The sequence below is a fragment of the Sphaerodactylus townsendi genome, linkage group LG16 (genome assembly GCF_021028975.2).
Source record: "Sphaerodactylus townsendi isolate TG3544 linkage group LG16, MPM_Stown_v2.3, whole genome shotgun sequence".
In the NCBI taxonomy this organism is placed as follows: domain Eukaryota; kingdom Metazoa; phylum Chordata; class Lepidosauria; order Squamata; family Sphaerodactylidae; genus Sphaerodactylus; species Sphaerodactylus townsendi.
The window spans coordinates 6,471,752-6,487,876 of record NC_059440.1 but is presented as its reverse complement, the minus strand read 5'-3'; the positions used below and the strand labels follow the sequence as shown (position 1 = coordinate 6,487,876).

General features: G+C 50.4%; 1 protein-coding gene across 2 annotated transcripts in view; it reads left to right on the top strand.

Moving 5' to 3' along the window:
• Positions 1 to 14,868, top strand: part of YPEL2 (yippee like 2) — an 81,229-nt gene extending 66,361 nt beyond the window's left edge. The window contains exons 3-5 of one of the 2 annotated variants that reach the window (XM_048518445.1): positions 4,998 to 5,041; positions 7,344 to 7,452; positions 13,013 to 14,868. In XM_048518445.1, coding sequence (XP_048374402.1) covers positions 4,998 to 5,041; positions 7,344 to 7,452; positions 13,013 to 13,093 — 234 coding nt within the window. In that variant the 3' untranslated portion in view covers positions 13,094 to 14,868. Of the gene's footprint in view, positions 1 to 4,997; positions 5,042 to 7,343; positions 7,453 to 11,587; positions 12,265 to 13,012 lie in introns of those variants that run through there. The other variant, XM_048518444.1, reaches the window with a different exon arrangement.
• Positions 14,869 to 16,125: the final 1,257 nt, after the last annotated feature.

Genomic DNA, 16,125 nt, shown 5'->3' with positions numbered 1-16,125 from the left:
CTCGGAGCCCTCTCTGTGGGCACGTACGCACAGAGTTTGTCATGTGGGGGTGAAAAATCACACACACACACACACATATATCTAGGCTGGCCTGGGCCACTGAGCACGATGTGCATGCACCGCGGTGAGCAGGGAGGACTTGGCTGACGGGCCTGGTGCCTGTGCTCTGGGTGGCTGCTGCCCGAGGGGGCGGGGAACGCAGAGGAGGCAGAGATGCTAGAGAGGCACAGAGCGGTGCGCGTGGGACTTGCTGGAGGCTAGAGCTGGCTGGCCTCTGCTCAAGTGGGTGGGACGGAGGAAGAGGCTGGTCCCTGCTCGAGTGGGTGGGACGGAGGAAGAGGGAGCCAACCGTTTTTTTCTAAACTAAAACCTCAGCATTCAGGTTAAATTGCCGAGTTGGCACTTTGTGATAAATAAGTGGGGTTTGGGTTGCAATTTGGGCACTCGGTCTCCAAAAGGTTCGCCATCACTGGACTATAACAATCTGAGATCTGCAAAGAACAGCACAGAAATCAGTGACAACTTGAAACTGTTGACAGAAGTTGAAGCAGAAAGTGCTAAAGCAGAGTTAACAGCTGAACATCGAGAAGACTAAAATAATGACTAATGAGGAATTGCCCAACTTTAAAGTCCGCAATGAAGAAACTGAAACTTTTCCTATTCCGTGGCTGAATCATCAACCAAAAAAAATGGAAAGAAATCCGCAGATTGGCAAGGTCGGTCACGAAGGAGCTAGAAAAGATCCTTAAGTGTGAGGATGTATCACTGCTGATCAGGGTCGAGATAATTCATACCCTAGTATTTCTCCTGTACTACGCGTGGGTGTGAAACGTGGACAGCCAAGAAAGCTGACGGGAAGAGAGTTGAATCATTTGAAATGTGGCAACAGAGGAGAATTTTACAGATACCACAGACCGCCAAAAAGGCAAATAAGCGGGTTTGAGATCAAATCAAGCTTTCGTTCTCTTCGACACTGAAATGACTAAACTAAGGCTATCATGAGTTGTTCAAGAGTCGCTGGTAGAGATGGTGATGCTAGGAAGAATTGGAAGCAGGTGGATTGACTCGGCTGAGGAAGCCGTGGCTCTCAATTTGCAAGGCCTGAGAAGCGGTGGGACATTTTGTAGGTCGTTCGTTCATAGAGGTGCCATTAGTCACAAGTGATTTGATGGTATTTAACACACACGATGCTGGTCGATGAATTTGTTACCGCTCTGTCTGGTAACTTTTAATATTCCCAGACCAACCAGCTCTCGGCAGCGCAGGGGAACAAAAACGGGACCCGACACAGGCGGAGGTATAGTTAAAATAATACAAGAGATTTTTTTATTGGCCAGGATGCTGAGCTTCACATTGTCCAGCACCTCCGCTTCATGGCAACTGTGCCCTGCCTAGCGAAGCTTTTGCAACATCTTAGAAATACACTTTCTCCGCCCGGTAGTCCCGGGAGGAATACAGGACAACCTACAACCCATTTCATTCACAAAATTACACTTGACAATAATCCCATACATCCTACAGGTACATAGCAACCTATTAGAATCCAGTGGGTAGTCCCTTCTTAGATTCCCCATTTCGTGGCTAAAAGGCAGAGCGAGAGGCGATGAGCGTAGGCACTGGCCGGAGGAGAAAGAATGCAAAAGAGTCCGCTTTGGAGTGCCCAGGGTCAGGGAAGCGAAACTTAGCGACCCCTACGGCACCCTTATCTGCCTGCTGGTGGGATTAGGCAGATGGAGGCGGCTTCTTCGAGGGGGGTCCTTTTGTTAAAAGCGTCCATTCAGGGTTTTACAAATGAAGAAGGGACATGCCCAGGAGTGGAGCAAGGGGTGGATTCCTGCCTTGGAGCCAAGGAGGTTCCATGCAGACGCAAATACAAAAGATAGCTATAATTCCTACTTTCTATCTAATACAGTTTGTTCCTACCTAACTTATACAGAAATAAAGCATTGTTCCATCTTTATTCAAAATAAGACCAGAAGTGGAATAAAATCACTTCTGGCTCCGCTATCAAATTCTTCATGGACAGAGGTGATTCCCTGTAGGTTGTTATAGTCCTCTTGTCTGGGACATTATCAGAAGGGGTTTGAATGGTTTTGGGCAGGGGTCTACAACCTGCGGCTCTCCAGATGTTCATGGACTACAATTCCCATCAGCCCGCTGGCAGGGGCTGATGGGAACTGTAGTCCATGAAGATCTGGAGAGCCAGAGCTTGCAGACCCCTGGTCTTGGGAAAGCTCCACTCTCTCCTTAATGTTGGCTGTAGGGTTAAGATGGGACCAGGTTAGCCCAGCTTAATCCGATCTGGGATGGTTGACCTTGATAAATACTTGGAGAAGAGAGTCCAGAGGGAGCCCAGGGTCAGTATGCCATGGCAGCCAATGGCAAATTCCTTGTTTGTCTCTGACTTTGAAAACCCCTTGAAGGGTCACTATAAGTCAGCTTCAACTTGAGAGCACCTTGCATCATCACCAGGGTGGAGTGGGGCTTTCTAAAGATAACTGAGTGCAGCTCCGGGTACCTGCAAGATGGGAGGGAGGCTGGTGCGTTAGTTGGCCAGGGAGTAATCCAGGAGTGGCCAACCTATGGTGCTCCAGATGTTCATGGACTACAATTGCCATCAGCCAATTGGGCATGCTGGCAGGGGCTGATGGGAATTGTAGTCCATGAACATCTGGAGCATCATAGGTTGGCCATCCCTAGACTAATCGGACGGTACGGCCAGGAAAAAATTTGTCTCGGTTTTCATCGATTTGCCTCAGTTTTCATCGATTTGCAGTAAGGTGCAGGGGTTTGTGGAGAAAAATCACCCGGACAAAGCTGTTGCAGGCCGTGTCTGCAACTTGTTTAATGACAACGTCTTGCCCCATTTCAGACAAATCTTAAAGAGGCGTCAGAAACAGACCTCTTTGGACAGCTTTCTGGTGCGACATTGGTCCACTGGCTCTGAAGCTGGTCCTAGTGTTATTGCTTGTTACTATTTTCAGCATTAAACACTACGTTTATTCACCAAAAAAAAACGTGTTTTTGGTATATTTTTTGGAGTGCCTCGAACGGATTAATTGGATTTACATTGATTCCTATGGAGAAGTTTGCCTCTGTTTTCATCGGTTTCGGTTTTCATCAGTTCTTTTCGGACAGATTGCCAACGAAAACCGAGGTTCCACTGTATCTAAGAGAGACTGAAGGCCACTGTTGGTGAATAGAGGCAGGCGTGGTCCAAGGACACTTTGTTTCTTGCGCACCAGGAAGTCTGCGGACTTTTTGCGTACCTGGATTTATATCGTTGGTTAGTTTGAGTCTAGAAGCCAAAGCAGCCGTTATTTTTTGGAAGTGCTGCGGTGGATTCCTTCCCATTAGCGGCGGAGAAATATTCTTGGCCTTTTGGATGGGAATATTCAAAACCACTCTTCCTCCTTCGCTTGGGCTACTTTGAGATGGGGGGGGGGGGGTTTGCCAGGCTAAGGAGCTGCTGTTTCCCATCTTCTGATTGTCCTGCTTTTAACGTATTTCTCAAAGAACGGGTGGGCCTTTCGAGAGCCCTGTGCGTGACATGGAAATTTTCCTAGCCAGAACTCTTAATGCAAACCAAATGTTGTTTGAGAAGCATCAGAGTGGGGGAATGAAGGCGGCTAACTGTGTCCTCCTTCGCTCCAGCCGCTGAGCGTCGCAGAGGGGTGTTTTTGGCAAAATTTGCAACGTTGGCTCTTAAAACGGAGCTGGGGTTTTGTCGAGGGAGGGCTGGCAAGAGCTCAAAAGGTACCTGGCAGCCGCGATGTGGGCGGGGCAGGTGAGCTGGACCTGCAGGAAATAGGTGGCGGCCCCAACCTTTTGGGAGAATCCTGAGTGTCTTTTCTGGGCGTGTTCTATGCAAAAATAAGTCTGGAATTTGTGTGTTCGTGGGTAAGGAGTGTTCCGAGAACTGTGAAAAAGCCCGTGCCCGGTTTTTCTTCCTGCACAACTGTCCGGTGCGATTCAGGAGCCTATCTCTTCCTTCAGACCAAGCTTAACCCCTCTTCCTTGGTTTCTTCCTTATACCCTGCTCGGGTCTTGGCTTCCTCCATTCCCACCTTCTCCTGATGTTCTCCTTGATGCATTCCCTGTTCTTCCGACTGCCGGCCTCCAACGCTCTTATTGGTTTCTAGAATTATTCCCTTCAGGGCTGTTTCCAAAGGGGAGCAAGGTGGGGCATTTCCGCCCCCCCCCCCCGCCCAGGCTGCCAAAGGACTTACCACCCACCCATTGGTAGCATCAGTTTCACTTTGCATGAAGCAAGGAGGTCAAAACGGGACCAGATTTGTAGGGGCCTGGCATGCTACTTCTGGGTCCAAGGCAGGGGTCTGCAACCTGTGGCTCTCCAGATGTTCATGGACTACAATTCCCATCAGCCCCTGCCAGCATGGCCAATTGGGTGTTGTAGTCCATGAACATCTGGAGAACCACAGGTTGCAAACCCCTGGACTAGAATCAACCTGTGGCTCTCCAGATGTTCATGGTCTACAATTCCCAGTTGGCCATGCTGGGAGGGGCTGATGGGAATTGTAGTCCATGAACATCTGGAGAGCCACAGGTTGCAGACCCCTGGACTAGAATCAACCTGTGGCTCTCCAGATGTTCATGGACTACTATTCCCAATTGGCCATGCTGGCAGGGGCTGATGGGAATTGTAGTCCATGGACATCTGGAGAGCCACAGGTTGCAGACCCCTGGACTAGAATCAACCTGTGGCTCTCCAGATGTTCATGGACTACTATTCCCAATTGGCCATGCTGGCAGGGGCTGATGGGAATTGTAGTCCATGGACATCTGGAGAGCCACAGGTTGCAGACCCCTGGTCCAGTGCATGAGCCTTCCTAAGCCCCCCCTCCCTGCTGCCTGCACCACTACAGTTGTGGCCAGCATTATCCAGGGATGATATTTAAATCTTTTTGCGCCAGGTGGTTTTGTACGGTACCAGCCTTATTGATTTTTTTTATTTTTATTTTTTGCTTGCCTTGCAGTCTTTCCAAGGAAGCCAAGGGCGGGCGTACCTCTTCAATTCAGTGTGAGTGGTGTTTTTGTGTTTTTTTTGGAGGGGGGGGTTTGGTAAAACATCACTGTCGTTTTTCCGTTACCAAGGATACGGGGCTGTGTATTTCCTGCTTTCCCCCCTTCCTTCCAAACCAATGTAATTCTGAGTTAAAGTTACTTGATGTGAAATACCGCGTTCTGCAACCTGGATGCGTGTTGCAAAGTAAAATTCATTTTACCCGTTTTATGCAAAATAATTGTGTCAATTCTTCTTGCGGGGGAGGGGGGCAAGTAGCCAATTCTGGATACTGAACCGTACCCCCCTCACACCGCTCAATTTAATGGAAATCTGATATAGTTTGTCTTCTGACTTTACCAGCTGCTGCCCATATGCTTTCATCTGTCAGTAATATTATTTTTACTTGCAGTCTTATGGACTCGAAACTTGACTTAAAAAAACACACACACAAAAGCTCAGATTCTTCTGTCATGATGTCCTTTTTCCTAATGTGCAAGTCCGGGGAATAGCATGGAGAGAAACGGGGCAGCTGAGTACGTTAAACACTGCACTGTATCTATGCCCGTACCTGATACGGGACCATGCCTGCCAGGCTATCTGATACAACCACAAAGACGAAATTGCTAGGGATTCGCCATCAGTACTCACAAGTAATCAAAATTATTAGGCTAGAAAGCCAAAATCTTGGTGCCCGTATAGTCCAAAGTATCCTGCTCCTAAGACATGCTCGTATTTAAAGATGCATGTACACTTAGCCACAGAAGGCCATTGCTCTCACATCCTGCATGTGAGCTCCCAATGGCACCTGGTGGGCCACTGTGAGTAGCAGAGAGCTGGACTAGATGGACTCTGGTCTGATCCAGCAGGCTCTTTCTTCTGTTCTTAAGGCCACTGCTTTCCCATCCTGCCTGTGAGCTCCCAAAGGCACCTGGTGGGCCACTGCGAGTAGCAGAGAGCTGGGCTAGATGGACTCTGGTCTGGTCCAGCGGGCTTGTTCTTATGTTCTTATGTGACATCCACATGTTACATGCTTGCCACAAACACACAGTGTTTGATGTAGTGCACAGGTGTCAAACTCATGGCCCTCCAGATGTTATGGACTACAGTTCCCATCACCCCCTGCCAGCATCATGCTGGCAGGGGATGATGGGAACTGTAGTCCATAACATCTGGAGGGCCGCGAGTTTGACACCTATGATGTAGTGTTTGCAACGTGAAGATGCGCTTCAAATTTAGTGTTCAACCTACCACATCATGCCAATTTTTTCCATCAGTGCCTTGTCAGATAAATTTGATCGGACGGAGTTTGGAATGTATGATAAAATTCACGAACAGTTTCTGACGAGGACACTGTTGAGGTTGCCATGGGAATGAGGTCTGGAAGCTCGACTTCCCCTCTGGAGAAGATAAAAAGTTCTCAGCCTCATAGTGGCTATGTAGCTACTCCTCGAAGATCTTGCAAGTAGGCTGTTGAAGCCAAAAGCAATCCCGTGAATGTAGAGGTACTCTAAGCCTGGAGGTACTACTTAGCCATCATGCCTCATAGCCATTCATAAGTAGATTTTCCTTCCAAGGATTAGTCTATTCCGATTTTAAAGTTGCAGTCCATCATCCCATCTCTTGGCAGTCAATTCTATTAGCTAATTCAGGGGTGTCCGACTCTGGCGCCCCCAGATTTTCATGGACTATGATTCCCATCCGTCCCTGCCACATGCCCCATTGGCACTCTGGCCATGCTGGCAGGGACGGATGGGAATTGTAGTCCATGAACATCTGGGGCACCAGAGTTGAACACTAATTTGTGTCTCAGTAAAGAACTTATTATATAGCCGTGGTGGCGAACCTTTGGCACTCCAGATGTTATGAACTACAATTCCCATCAGCCCCTACCAGCATGGCCAATTGGCCATGCTGGCAGGGGCTAATGGGAATTGTAGTCCATAACATCTGGAGTGCCAAAGGTTCACCACCACGGCTATGTAGCATGCCCTGAACCTACTTTAGCCTGTCCATCTACTTGGTTAGACGCCCCCCCCCCCTTCAAAGTTCCAGTATTATGAGAGAGGAAGAAAAATTATTTCCAGTTTCATCACTCCGTGCATCATTTTACAAAGTTCTCTTGTTTCTCTCCCAGCTCTCACAGTTGCCCTTTTTCCCCCATCCCAAAACCCCCCAATGCTTCAGCCTGTCCTAATAGTGCAAGTGGTCAGCCATTTTTCCTCTGTACTTTTTCGCAGACCTCCAAATACCCCTGTGGAACTAAGTTGCCTCTCTTTTTTCTCCCTCCCCCCCCCCCACAAATCCTGCTGATTTGCAGAGTTAATGTTGGTTGTGGCCCTGCGGAGGAACGGGTTCTGCTAACAGGTCTACATGCGGTCGCCGACATTTACTGTGAAAATTGCAAAACCACGCTGGGCTGGAAATACGTGAGTATCCACATTTTCTTGCTTTGCTCCCCTTCCCCCGGGGGGGGGGGGGGTGGCTGGGAAAAGGCTGGAGCTAAATCTCATTTTCTCTCTTCATTCACGTGGTGGAAAACTGTTCTTGAACAAGCTAAAGGGCAGTACGCTTAGACTGGAATGTAAATGTCTTCAGTGTTTTTTAAAAAGAAATAATTGCTACGCCTCCTGAAAGAGAAGTGAAGACCAGAGAGATGTGAATTCAAATCCCCGCTAGGGCAGGACCCTTGGCATAGCCTACCTCACTGGGTTGTTGTGATGATGAAATGGGCGAAGTTTGCATCTCCCTGCAAACTTTGGAGAAAGGAGGAATAAAAGTGTCAGATAAATTAATCAGAAAGTCCTGCCCTTATAGCAGTGATGGCGAACCTTTTTGAGACCAAGTGCCCAAATTCAACTCAGAACCCACTTATTTATCGCAAAGTGCCAACACGGCAATTTAACTTGAATACTGATGTTTTAGTTTAGAAAAAACGGCTGGCTCAGAAGCGTGCATTACTCGGGAGTAAACTTGGTGTTAATCGGTGGCTTTGCTTTGAAACAACCATGCAACTCTTCCAATGGGTGAATCACGACGCTAGGCGGGTTTACTCAGAAGCAAGCCCCATTGCCAGCAACCAAGCTTACTCCCAGGTAAATGATCGCGCTTTAGTTCTTCGCATGAAAATCAGTGGGGTTTAACAGGGTTACCTACACTGCTTCTCCAAAACTAGGTCTTAGGTTTAATGCTAATAATCAAGCCCAGCGGTTCCAGGCAAGTCTAGATGTGTGTGGGGGGGGGGGGGGGCACTCTGTTTGCGCGTGCCCACAGAGAGGGCTCTGAGTGCCGCCTCTGGCACCCGTGCCACAGGTTCGCCACCACTGCCTTATAGTATATTTCTCGGTTCTCTCCATGAAGTGCCTGCAAATCAGAGTAATAGCTTTCAACCTTTATTTTCAGGAAACCCTTTCCATATCAACTTGTCCACTGATGTACACCTGAGCCTTTACAACGGGCATAGTGGTTCCGTACGGAGGATTCTGGGGCACTAGCCAGGCCTCTTGGCCTAACAGGCTCCCCCCACCCACCCACCCTGTACATGCAGGAACTATACTTTTATATACCCCCATGACTCCTTGTGAATGTGGTTTGTGAGAAAGATAGGGGAAGCAATCTTGGAAGAGAAAAGTATGGCTAAGTGGCAGAGTAGATGCTTTGAACATCAAAGGTTTAGTCTCTGATGTCTCCAGGGGGGAAAATGCTCCCTGACTTGAGGCCCTGGAGAAGCCCCTGCCAGTCATGACTTGGACGGACCAAGAGTTTAACTGTTGATAAAGCATCTTTGTCATTTGTGCGTACCTTCCTCCAGGCAGAATTCAAGGCCTTGCCGAGGCTTTTGATGTATGCCAGGTGGTGAGATGAGTTGTTGACTTAGATCTCTCTGGCCCCTTCCGCACATGCAAAATAATGCATTTTCAAGCCACTTTCACAACTGTTTGCAAGTGGATTTTGCCATTCCGCACAGCTTCAAAGAGCACTGAAAGCAGTTTGAAAGTGCATTATTCTGCATGTGCGGAATGAGCCTTTGCTCCTAAGTCTGCAGGGCAATCTCTAGGGGTTTTTTTCCAGCTTCTTAAGACCCTTCAGGATCCACAACATTGAAGTCGCTGCCTTAAAAGGGAACCTGGGAAGACGTCTATGGGGATTTGCTTGCATTCTGACCACGCTATGTCCCTAAATGTGCCCGCCTGTCGGACAGAGAAGCGTAGGCTCAGGGCCGCAGCTTTTAGTTGATCAGTTTAGATTAATTAATTAAATCCTTCTGATCAATTTCAAAAGGTGACCTCCCCCTCCCATTAACCTGGCAGCGAATTACCACTTGCAGTTATATCTTTGCTTTCTAATTAATGGAATAAAACAAAGAGGCATCTCCAAGGGTCAGGTCAAGAGACGGCTGGCTGTCCATTTAATAAATGTATTGTCGAAGGCTTTCACGGCCGGAATCACTGGGGTGCTGTGTGTTTTCCGGGCTGTATGGCCGTGTTCTAGCAGCATTCTCTCCTGACGTTTCGCCTGCATCTGTGGCTGGCATCTTCAGAGGATTTGATAGTAGGAATGGAAAGCAAGTGGATGCAGGCGAAACGTCTGGAAACTCTTTCCAGAGGAAACTCTTCAGAGGATCCTCTGAAGATGCCAGCCACAGATGCAGGCGAAACATCTGGAAACTCTTTCCAGAGGAAACTCTTCAGAGGATCCTCTGAAGATGCCAGCCACAGATGCAGGCGAAACGTCAGGAGAGAATGCTGCTAGAACACGGCCATACAGCCCGGAAACCACACAGCACCCCATTTAATAAATATTTGTAACCTTTTCTGCACTTTCTGATTGACGAGACAAACAGTGACGTCCAACCCTGAAAAAGTTATAAAAAGGTGTCCCGGATAAGGTATTCGAAGTGAAAATATGAACTCGTCTGATTGCTTGGCTAATCTCTTAACCATCTAAATACCTAAATCCTGGCAGGGTGCTGAAATATCTTTGGGTTTAGGAGAATAGATTTGCCCAGAGTTGCCCTTTGCTTCAGCAAAACTGGATGCTGGGTTAGCTGACTGGTAAGCAGGTGGTAACTGAGAGCTCAGTTGAGCTCTTGGACTAGATCCACGAACTTGATCCTGTTGCAAAAAAAAAGGGAACTGGGGAGTTCGCACAAGCAGCGCACGAACACTTCGGTCCTTGAAACAATAGGATTATGTTTCTGAAATACCATCAGTTCAAAATAAAAGCGAGTCTCTGTGAGTTTCTTTTCTGTTGCAACACACACAGCTTTTTCAAAACGCAGCTATAGTGTTGACGATACTTCAGTTCTGCGAAAAGAGAAAACGAGCCATCGCTGAACTGATTTCTGCAGCGTTCTTGTCTGTCCAGTTACCAGTCCAGTTCGCATTCTGTTATTCACATCTCTGTTTTCCTTGTTAAGAAATAGCAACTTGGACAATTGGGGACTTGATTTGGGGTCTCTTGCTTTCAGCCCCAGGACTCCATCCCAGAATTGCTAACGTTTTCCCTGTGGACTGATCTTTATTGCCAAATACTGCAGTCAATAAATCTGCTCTTTTTTTTTAATAGAAATTTTATTTATTTATTTATTTATTTATTTATTTATTTATTTATTTATTTATTTATTTATTTATTTATTTATTGGTTAGGTTTATATACCGCCCTCCCCCGTATTAGAGAATCAGAGTGATGAACAATAAAATAGAGCACATATGTCAACTTTAAAATCTGTTCAGTATCAAAAATATAGGCTCTAATAAAATAAACCCACCCCATTAATGCAGCATTATTAAAATCCACATAAAAGATGGCGCCTACTATCAAATTCCCTTTAAAAACCAGAGGGAAGGGGCGGCAGGATCCATTTGATATTATAGGGAGGGAGGGCCCCTCAATTGCTTCGTCTCCCAAAGAGGCTACTGAAATGCGGAGTTATTGTAAGGTTTGTTAAAAGAGACAATAACAACCATAGCTCAAATGCTCAGAACTAACACCATAACATGGATATCTAACATTGTAGTATCTTCTGTCCAATAACATACATTTTGTTGGTATATGTATCAATCTTAGATCAAGTTTATAAGAGCTAGCAGTAATATTTCACTTCCATTATTTCCAGCCAAGAGACTCCTTAAGATTTATCTATTTAAAACTGTCTATTTCTATGGTAGACTCTTCTACCACAATAATTGGCTCCGTGTATGTAATATTTCGGTTCCAGGTCTATTCCATTTTTTTTTGTTACTCTGCAATGTACATTTTTGCTGGAAAATAACAATACTTTAAATACTGAACTTGTCTCTATATTACATTTTCTAAAAAGCTTCTTTTTTTCCCCTGACTTTTCATCTTATATATCAATTACTTATCTATTATTAAACTTCTTTACTATCTAGCAAATCATATTATTCAATAAGTCATTTAAGCACAATAATATCATATTAATCCAAGTCATTGTTTTCTGCTTGACCTTAAGTTCAGATCTCCTTTTTTTATTTTCCTCCTGCTGTCTCTCTTCTTCCATAAAATAGATATTATTCATTTGCTTTGTATTTTGTCTTACAGTTTACACAACTTGCAGAGAACTCAGAGTAGCTGGATGCAGACTGGGAACCAACAGTGCGATACAGTGCTTTAGAAAGTTAAGAAGGCAATACACCATAAAGCAATTATAATGCACAGAGGTGAACTGGAGGAATACAGCGGGTGCTGCTGAAGCTAAAAAAAGGCAAACAGAGTTCAGATGTGTCCCCACAGGAGATTGTATGTTTTGATTTTTACATTAAAGGAGGCTCACATCCATAGTTGACCCTAATTCTTTTTTTTTAGATTATTTGGGAGGGATGGGATCAGGAGGTCCTATCCTCCCCATTTAGCTTCTGGAAATATGATGTATTTGCATTGTGGATTTATTTCTGCACAAATCCCAGTAATTAAAAAAAAAATTAAAAGAAAGATTTGAACTTCTGTATAATAAAAAATAACTCAAGATATGCACAGAGTGCCTTTTCCTTCCCCAGTGAGCAGCTGGCACCTGTCCCTACCCATTTAGAGGCAAGGGAAGATGGCCACACTTCCATGAGGACATCAGCTGTGCCTGATACCTCCCTTTGTTTTCTCTGAGCGACTGATATTCAGAGGTAGACTGCATCTGAAGAAGAGGTTCCATTTAACCACAGAACATAAGAACAAGCCAGCTGGATCAGACTAGAGTCCATCTAGTCCAGCACTCTGCTACTTGCAGTGGCCCACCAGGTGCCTTTGAGAGCTCACATGCAGGATGTGAAAGCAATGGCCTTAAGAACATAAGAAAGAGCCTGCTGGATCAGACCAGAGTCCATCTAGTCCAGCACTCTGCTACTCGCAGTGGCCCACTAGGTGCCTTTGGGAGCTCACAGGCAGGATGTGAAAGCAATGACTTTAAGGACATAAGAAAGAGCCTGCTAGATCAGACCAGAGTCCATCTAGTCCAGCACTCTGCTACTACTTGGTAGCCTGAATACCTTTAGAGACTCACAGGTAGGATCTTAGAATATGACTTAGCTTAGGACATAAGAAAGAGCCTGCTGGATCAGACCAGAGTCCATCTAGTCCAGCACTCTGCTACTCGCAGTGGCCCACCAGGTGCCTTTGGGAGCTCACAGGCAGGATGTGAAAGCAATGACTTTAAGGACATAAGAACTAGCCTGCTGGATCAGACCAGAGTCCATCTAGTCCAGCACTCTGCTACTCGCAGTGGCCCACCAGGTGCCTTTGGGAGCTCACAGGCAGGATGTGAAAGCAATGGCCGCCTGCTGCTGCTGCTGCTCCCAAGCACCTGATCTGCTCGGGCATTTGCAGTCTCAGATCAAGAACTGATGGACCTTCCTTCATGCATTGGCCCAGTTAAGACCCCTAAACCAGTGACTGTGTAGCAATGAATTCCACAGCCTGTACTCCCCTTCTCAATGCCGCCGTCTTGATCTTTTTTTTTTATGTGTGCATTTTTAGGAGCACGCATTCGAAAGCAGTCAAAAGTATAAAGAAGGCAAATACATCATTGAATTAAACTCCTATGCCAGTCAAGGATAGCAGCTAGGAATGAACCTTGAGAAGAGCCTTGTACACAACTTCGAGACAATTACCCACATCCAAACCGAACATTTTATCTCCAAGGCTGAGAAGAGAGATCGTGTGAAAGAAACGCAGCTCCATACATTGGAGGCCAGTCCAGGCTGGCTACTCGAGACACACCCGCGCACCCCACACCTCCCATCCCACATACGGTGCTTGCCAGCCTCCGAGGAAAAACCTCTGTGTCTCTTTGCTTTGTACCTCTTTGTGAGTGGAACTTCCGATTCTCGCCCTCTCTCTTTCTTTTCTCGTTCCGGCATTGGTGTGTCTTTTTGTTTTTCCTTTTTTAAAAACTTATCCCAAGCATAAATAACCAAACACAGCCCGAGACTTCAGCATAAGCTGAAAGGTAGGAATTGGGAGGAGGTGTATTTTATCTGAGGATTATTTACATCCAAGGGTCCCCACATCCATAGCAGGTAGGAGATGAGACCGGATTGACGGTGAGTGGGCAGGCCCCCAATTGCCCTCTGTGTTTTTTAGCTTAAACCTTGGTTGACCATGACTTGAAACTTACAGACTGTCAAAAATATACCTCATGGCTGTTTTCTCTCTGCATCTCCAAACGGCTGCTCCAAAAATTCAGTGTTGCCCCAGATCTCTCTGCTAGGCTCGGCCCTGTTGATTTCGTTTGGGGTTTTTTCCCCCTTTGTATTCACTGTCTTGTGAGGGAAGACTTGAGGCCTCTGAAGTTCTCTCACAGCTCTGTTCTTTTGTATCCTCCTCCTCATTTCCCAGCGGAGAGACCTGGAGAGCGCTTGTCTTGGAAAACCAAACTGCTAGTCCCGCTTAGTTGTTTCTTCCGGAGATGCAGACCCATTCTGCATACCGGGAGAGGCTGGTGTTGAAACATTCGAAGGAGATGCACAGTCCTGTCGAGGGGACATACTTTTTGGGATGCAGACGAAACGAGGCAGCCTCCTCCTTGCTTTGGGAGCATTTTGCCGCGATCGTTGCGCACGGAGAAGCACCCTGTGGCCAATTGAGCCGGCTTTTGCCACGTTCGTGCCGGTTTTCCAATCCTGACGGCAGATTTAAAATACAAATGGGGAGCAGGGGATTGTGCCTTGTGGTGGGGAGAAAAAATATATTTCAGGGCCTCGTTGCGTTAGCTCTCTGATCAGCAGTTCAGTTTTAGTAGCAGGCGGGGTGGGGGTTGGGGGGGACCACATTAGGAACTGAGACAGGGCTTCGGGGCCTTGCCTTTGGTAGCTCCGCTCAGTGATTTGCAAACGAAAAGGGCTTTTTAACGCCCCCACCCAGATATGAATGGCAGAGCATCTCCCTCGAAATACCTCCAGTTGGTCCTTCTGACATCCTGTGTGTTTGGCCTGTCCCAGGGACTTGGTTGGTGGACTGTACAAGGGAGAAATCTTTGCCAAGGCCTCTTCGCTGTTTACGCGAAACCAGAAGGGCCCTCCAGAGCCCTTTGGTTTGATTCTTTGCACAGGAGGACAAGTGTTTGACTTGCATCATGAGAGGGTCTGCGGGTTGGGTGTTGTTCTGGGGTTCTACGGAGCTCCTGGACGGCCACTCTTATCGGATCTGATTTCCTCTTTTTCTACTCTAGGGACATCTTAAAACTGTAGTAACAATCATAATGGATCATGACTCAGACCCGGAGAAGATTGTTCTGTAATTTTTTTTTAAAAAAAAGCAAAACCATCGTATTATGGGAGGTGTGATTAAAAAATCATGAATACTTGAGCAGATCTCCCCCCCCCCCCCCCCACCCCCCCCCCCCCCCCCCCCCCCCCCCCCCCACCCCCTTCCCCCCCCCCCCCCCCCCCCCCCCCCCCCTTCCCCCCCCCCCCCCACCCACCCCCCCCCCCCCCCCCCCCCCCCCCCCCCCCCCCCCCCCCCCCCCCCCCCCCCCCCCGGCCCCCCCCCCCCCCACCCCCCCCCCCCCCCACCCCCCCCCCCCCCCACCCCCCCCCCCCCCCACCCCCCCCCCCCCCCACCCCCCCCCCCCCCCACCCCCCCCCCCCCCCACCCCCCCCCCCCCCCACCCCCCCCCCCCCCCACCCCCCCCCCCCCCCACCCCCCCCCCCCCCCACCCCCCCCCCCCCCCACCCCCCCCCCCCCCCACCCCCCCCCCCCCCCACCCCCCCCCCCCCCCACCCCCCCCCCCCCCCACCCCCCCCCCCCCCCACCCCCCCCCCCCCCCACCCCCCCCCCCCCCCACCCCCCCCCCCCCCCACCCCCCCCCCCCCCCACCCCCCCCCCCCCCCACCCCCCCCCCCCCCCACCCCCCCCCCCCCCCACCCCCCCCCCCCCCCACCCCCCCCCCCCCCCACCCCCCCCCCCCCCCACCCCCCCCCCCCCCCACCCCCCCCCCCCCCCACCCCCCCCCCCCCCCACCCCCCCCCCCCCCCACCCCCCCCCCCCCCCACCCCCCCCCCCCCCCACCCCCCCCCCCCCCCACCCCCCCCCCCCCCCACCCCCCCCCCCCCCCACCCCCCCCCCCCCCCACCCCCCCCCCCCCCCACCCCCCCCCCCCCCCACCCCCCCCCCCCCCCACCCCCCCCCCCCCCCACCCCCCCCCCCCCCCACCCCCCCCCCCCCCCACCCCCCCCCCCCCCCACCCCCCCCCCCCCCCACCCCCCCCCCCCCCCACCCCCCCCCCCCCCCACCCCCCCCCCCCCCCACCCCCCCCCCCCCCCACCCCCCCCCCCCCCCACCCCCCCCCCCCCCCACCCCCCCCCCCCCCCACCCCCCCCCCCCCCCACCCCCCCCCCCCCCCACCCCCCCCCCCCCCCACCCCCCCCCCCCCCCACCCCCCCCCCCCCCCACCCCCCCCCCCCCCCACCCCCCCCCCCCCCCACCCCCCCCCCCCCCCACCCCCCCCCCCCCCCACCCCCCCCCCCCCCCACCCCCCCCCCCCCCCACCCCCCCCCCCCCCCACCCCCCCCCCCCCCCACCCCCCCCCCCCCCCACCCCCCCCCCCCCCCACCCCCCCCCCCCCCCACCCCCCCCCCCCCCCACCCCCC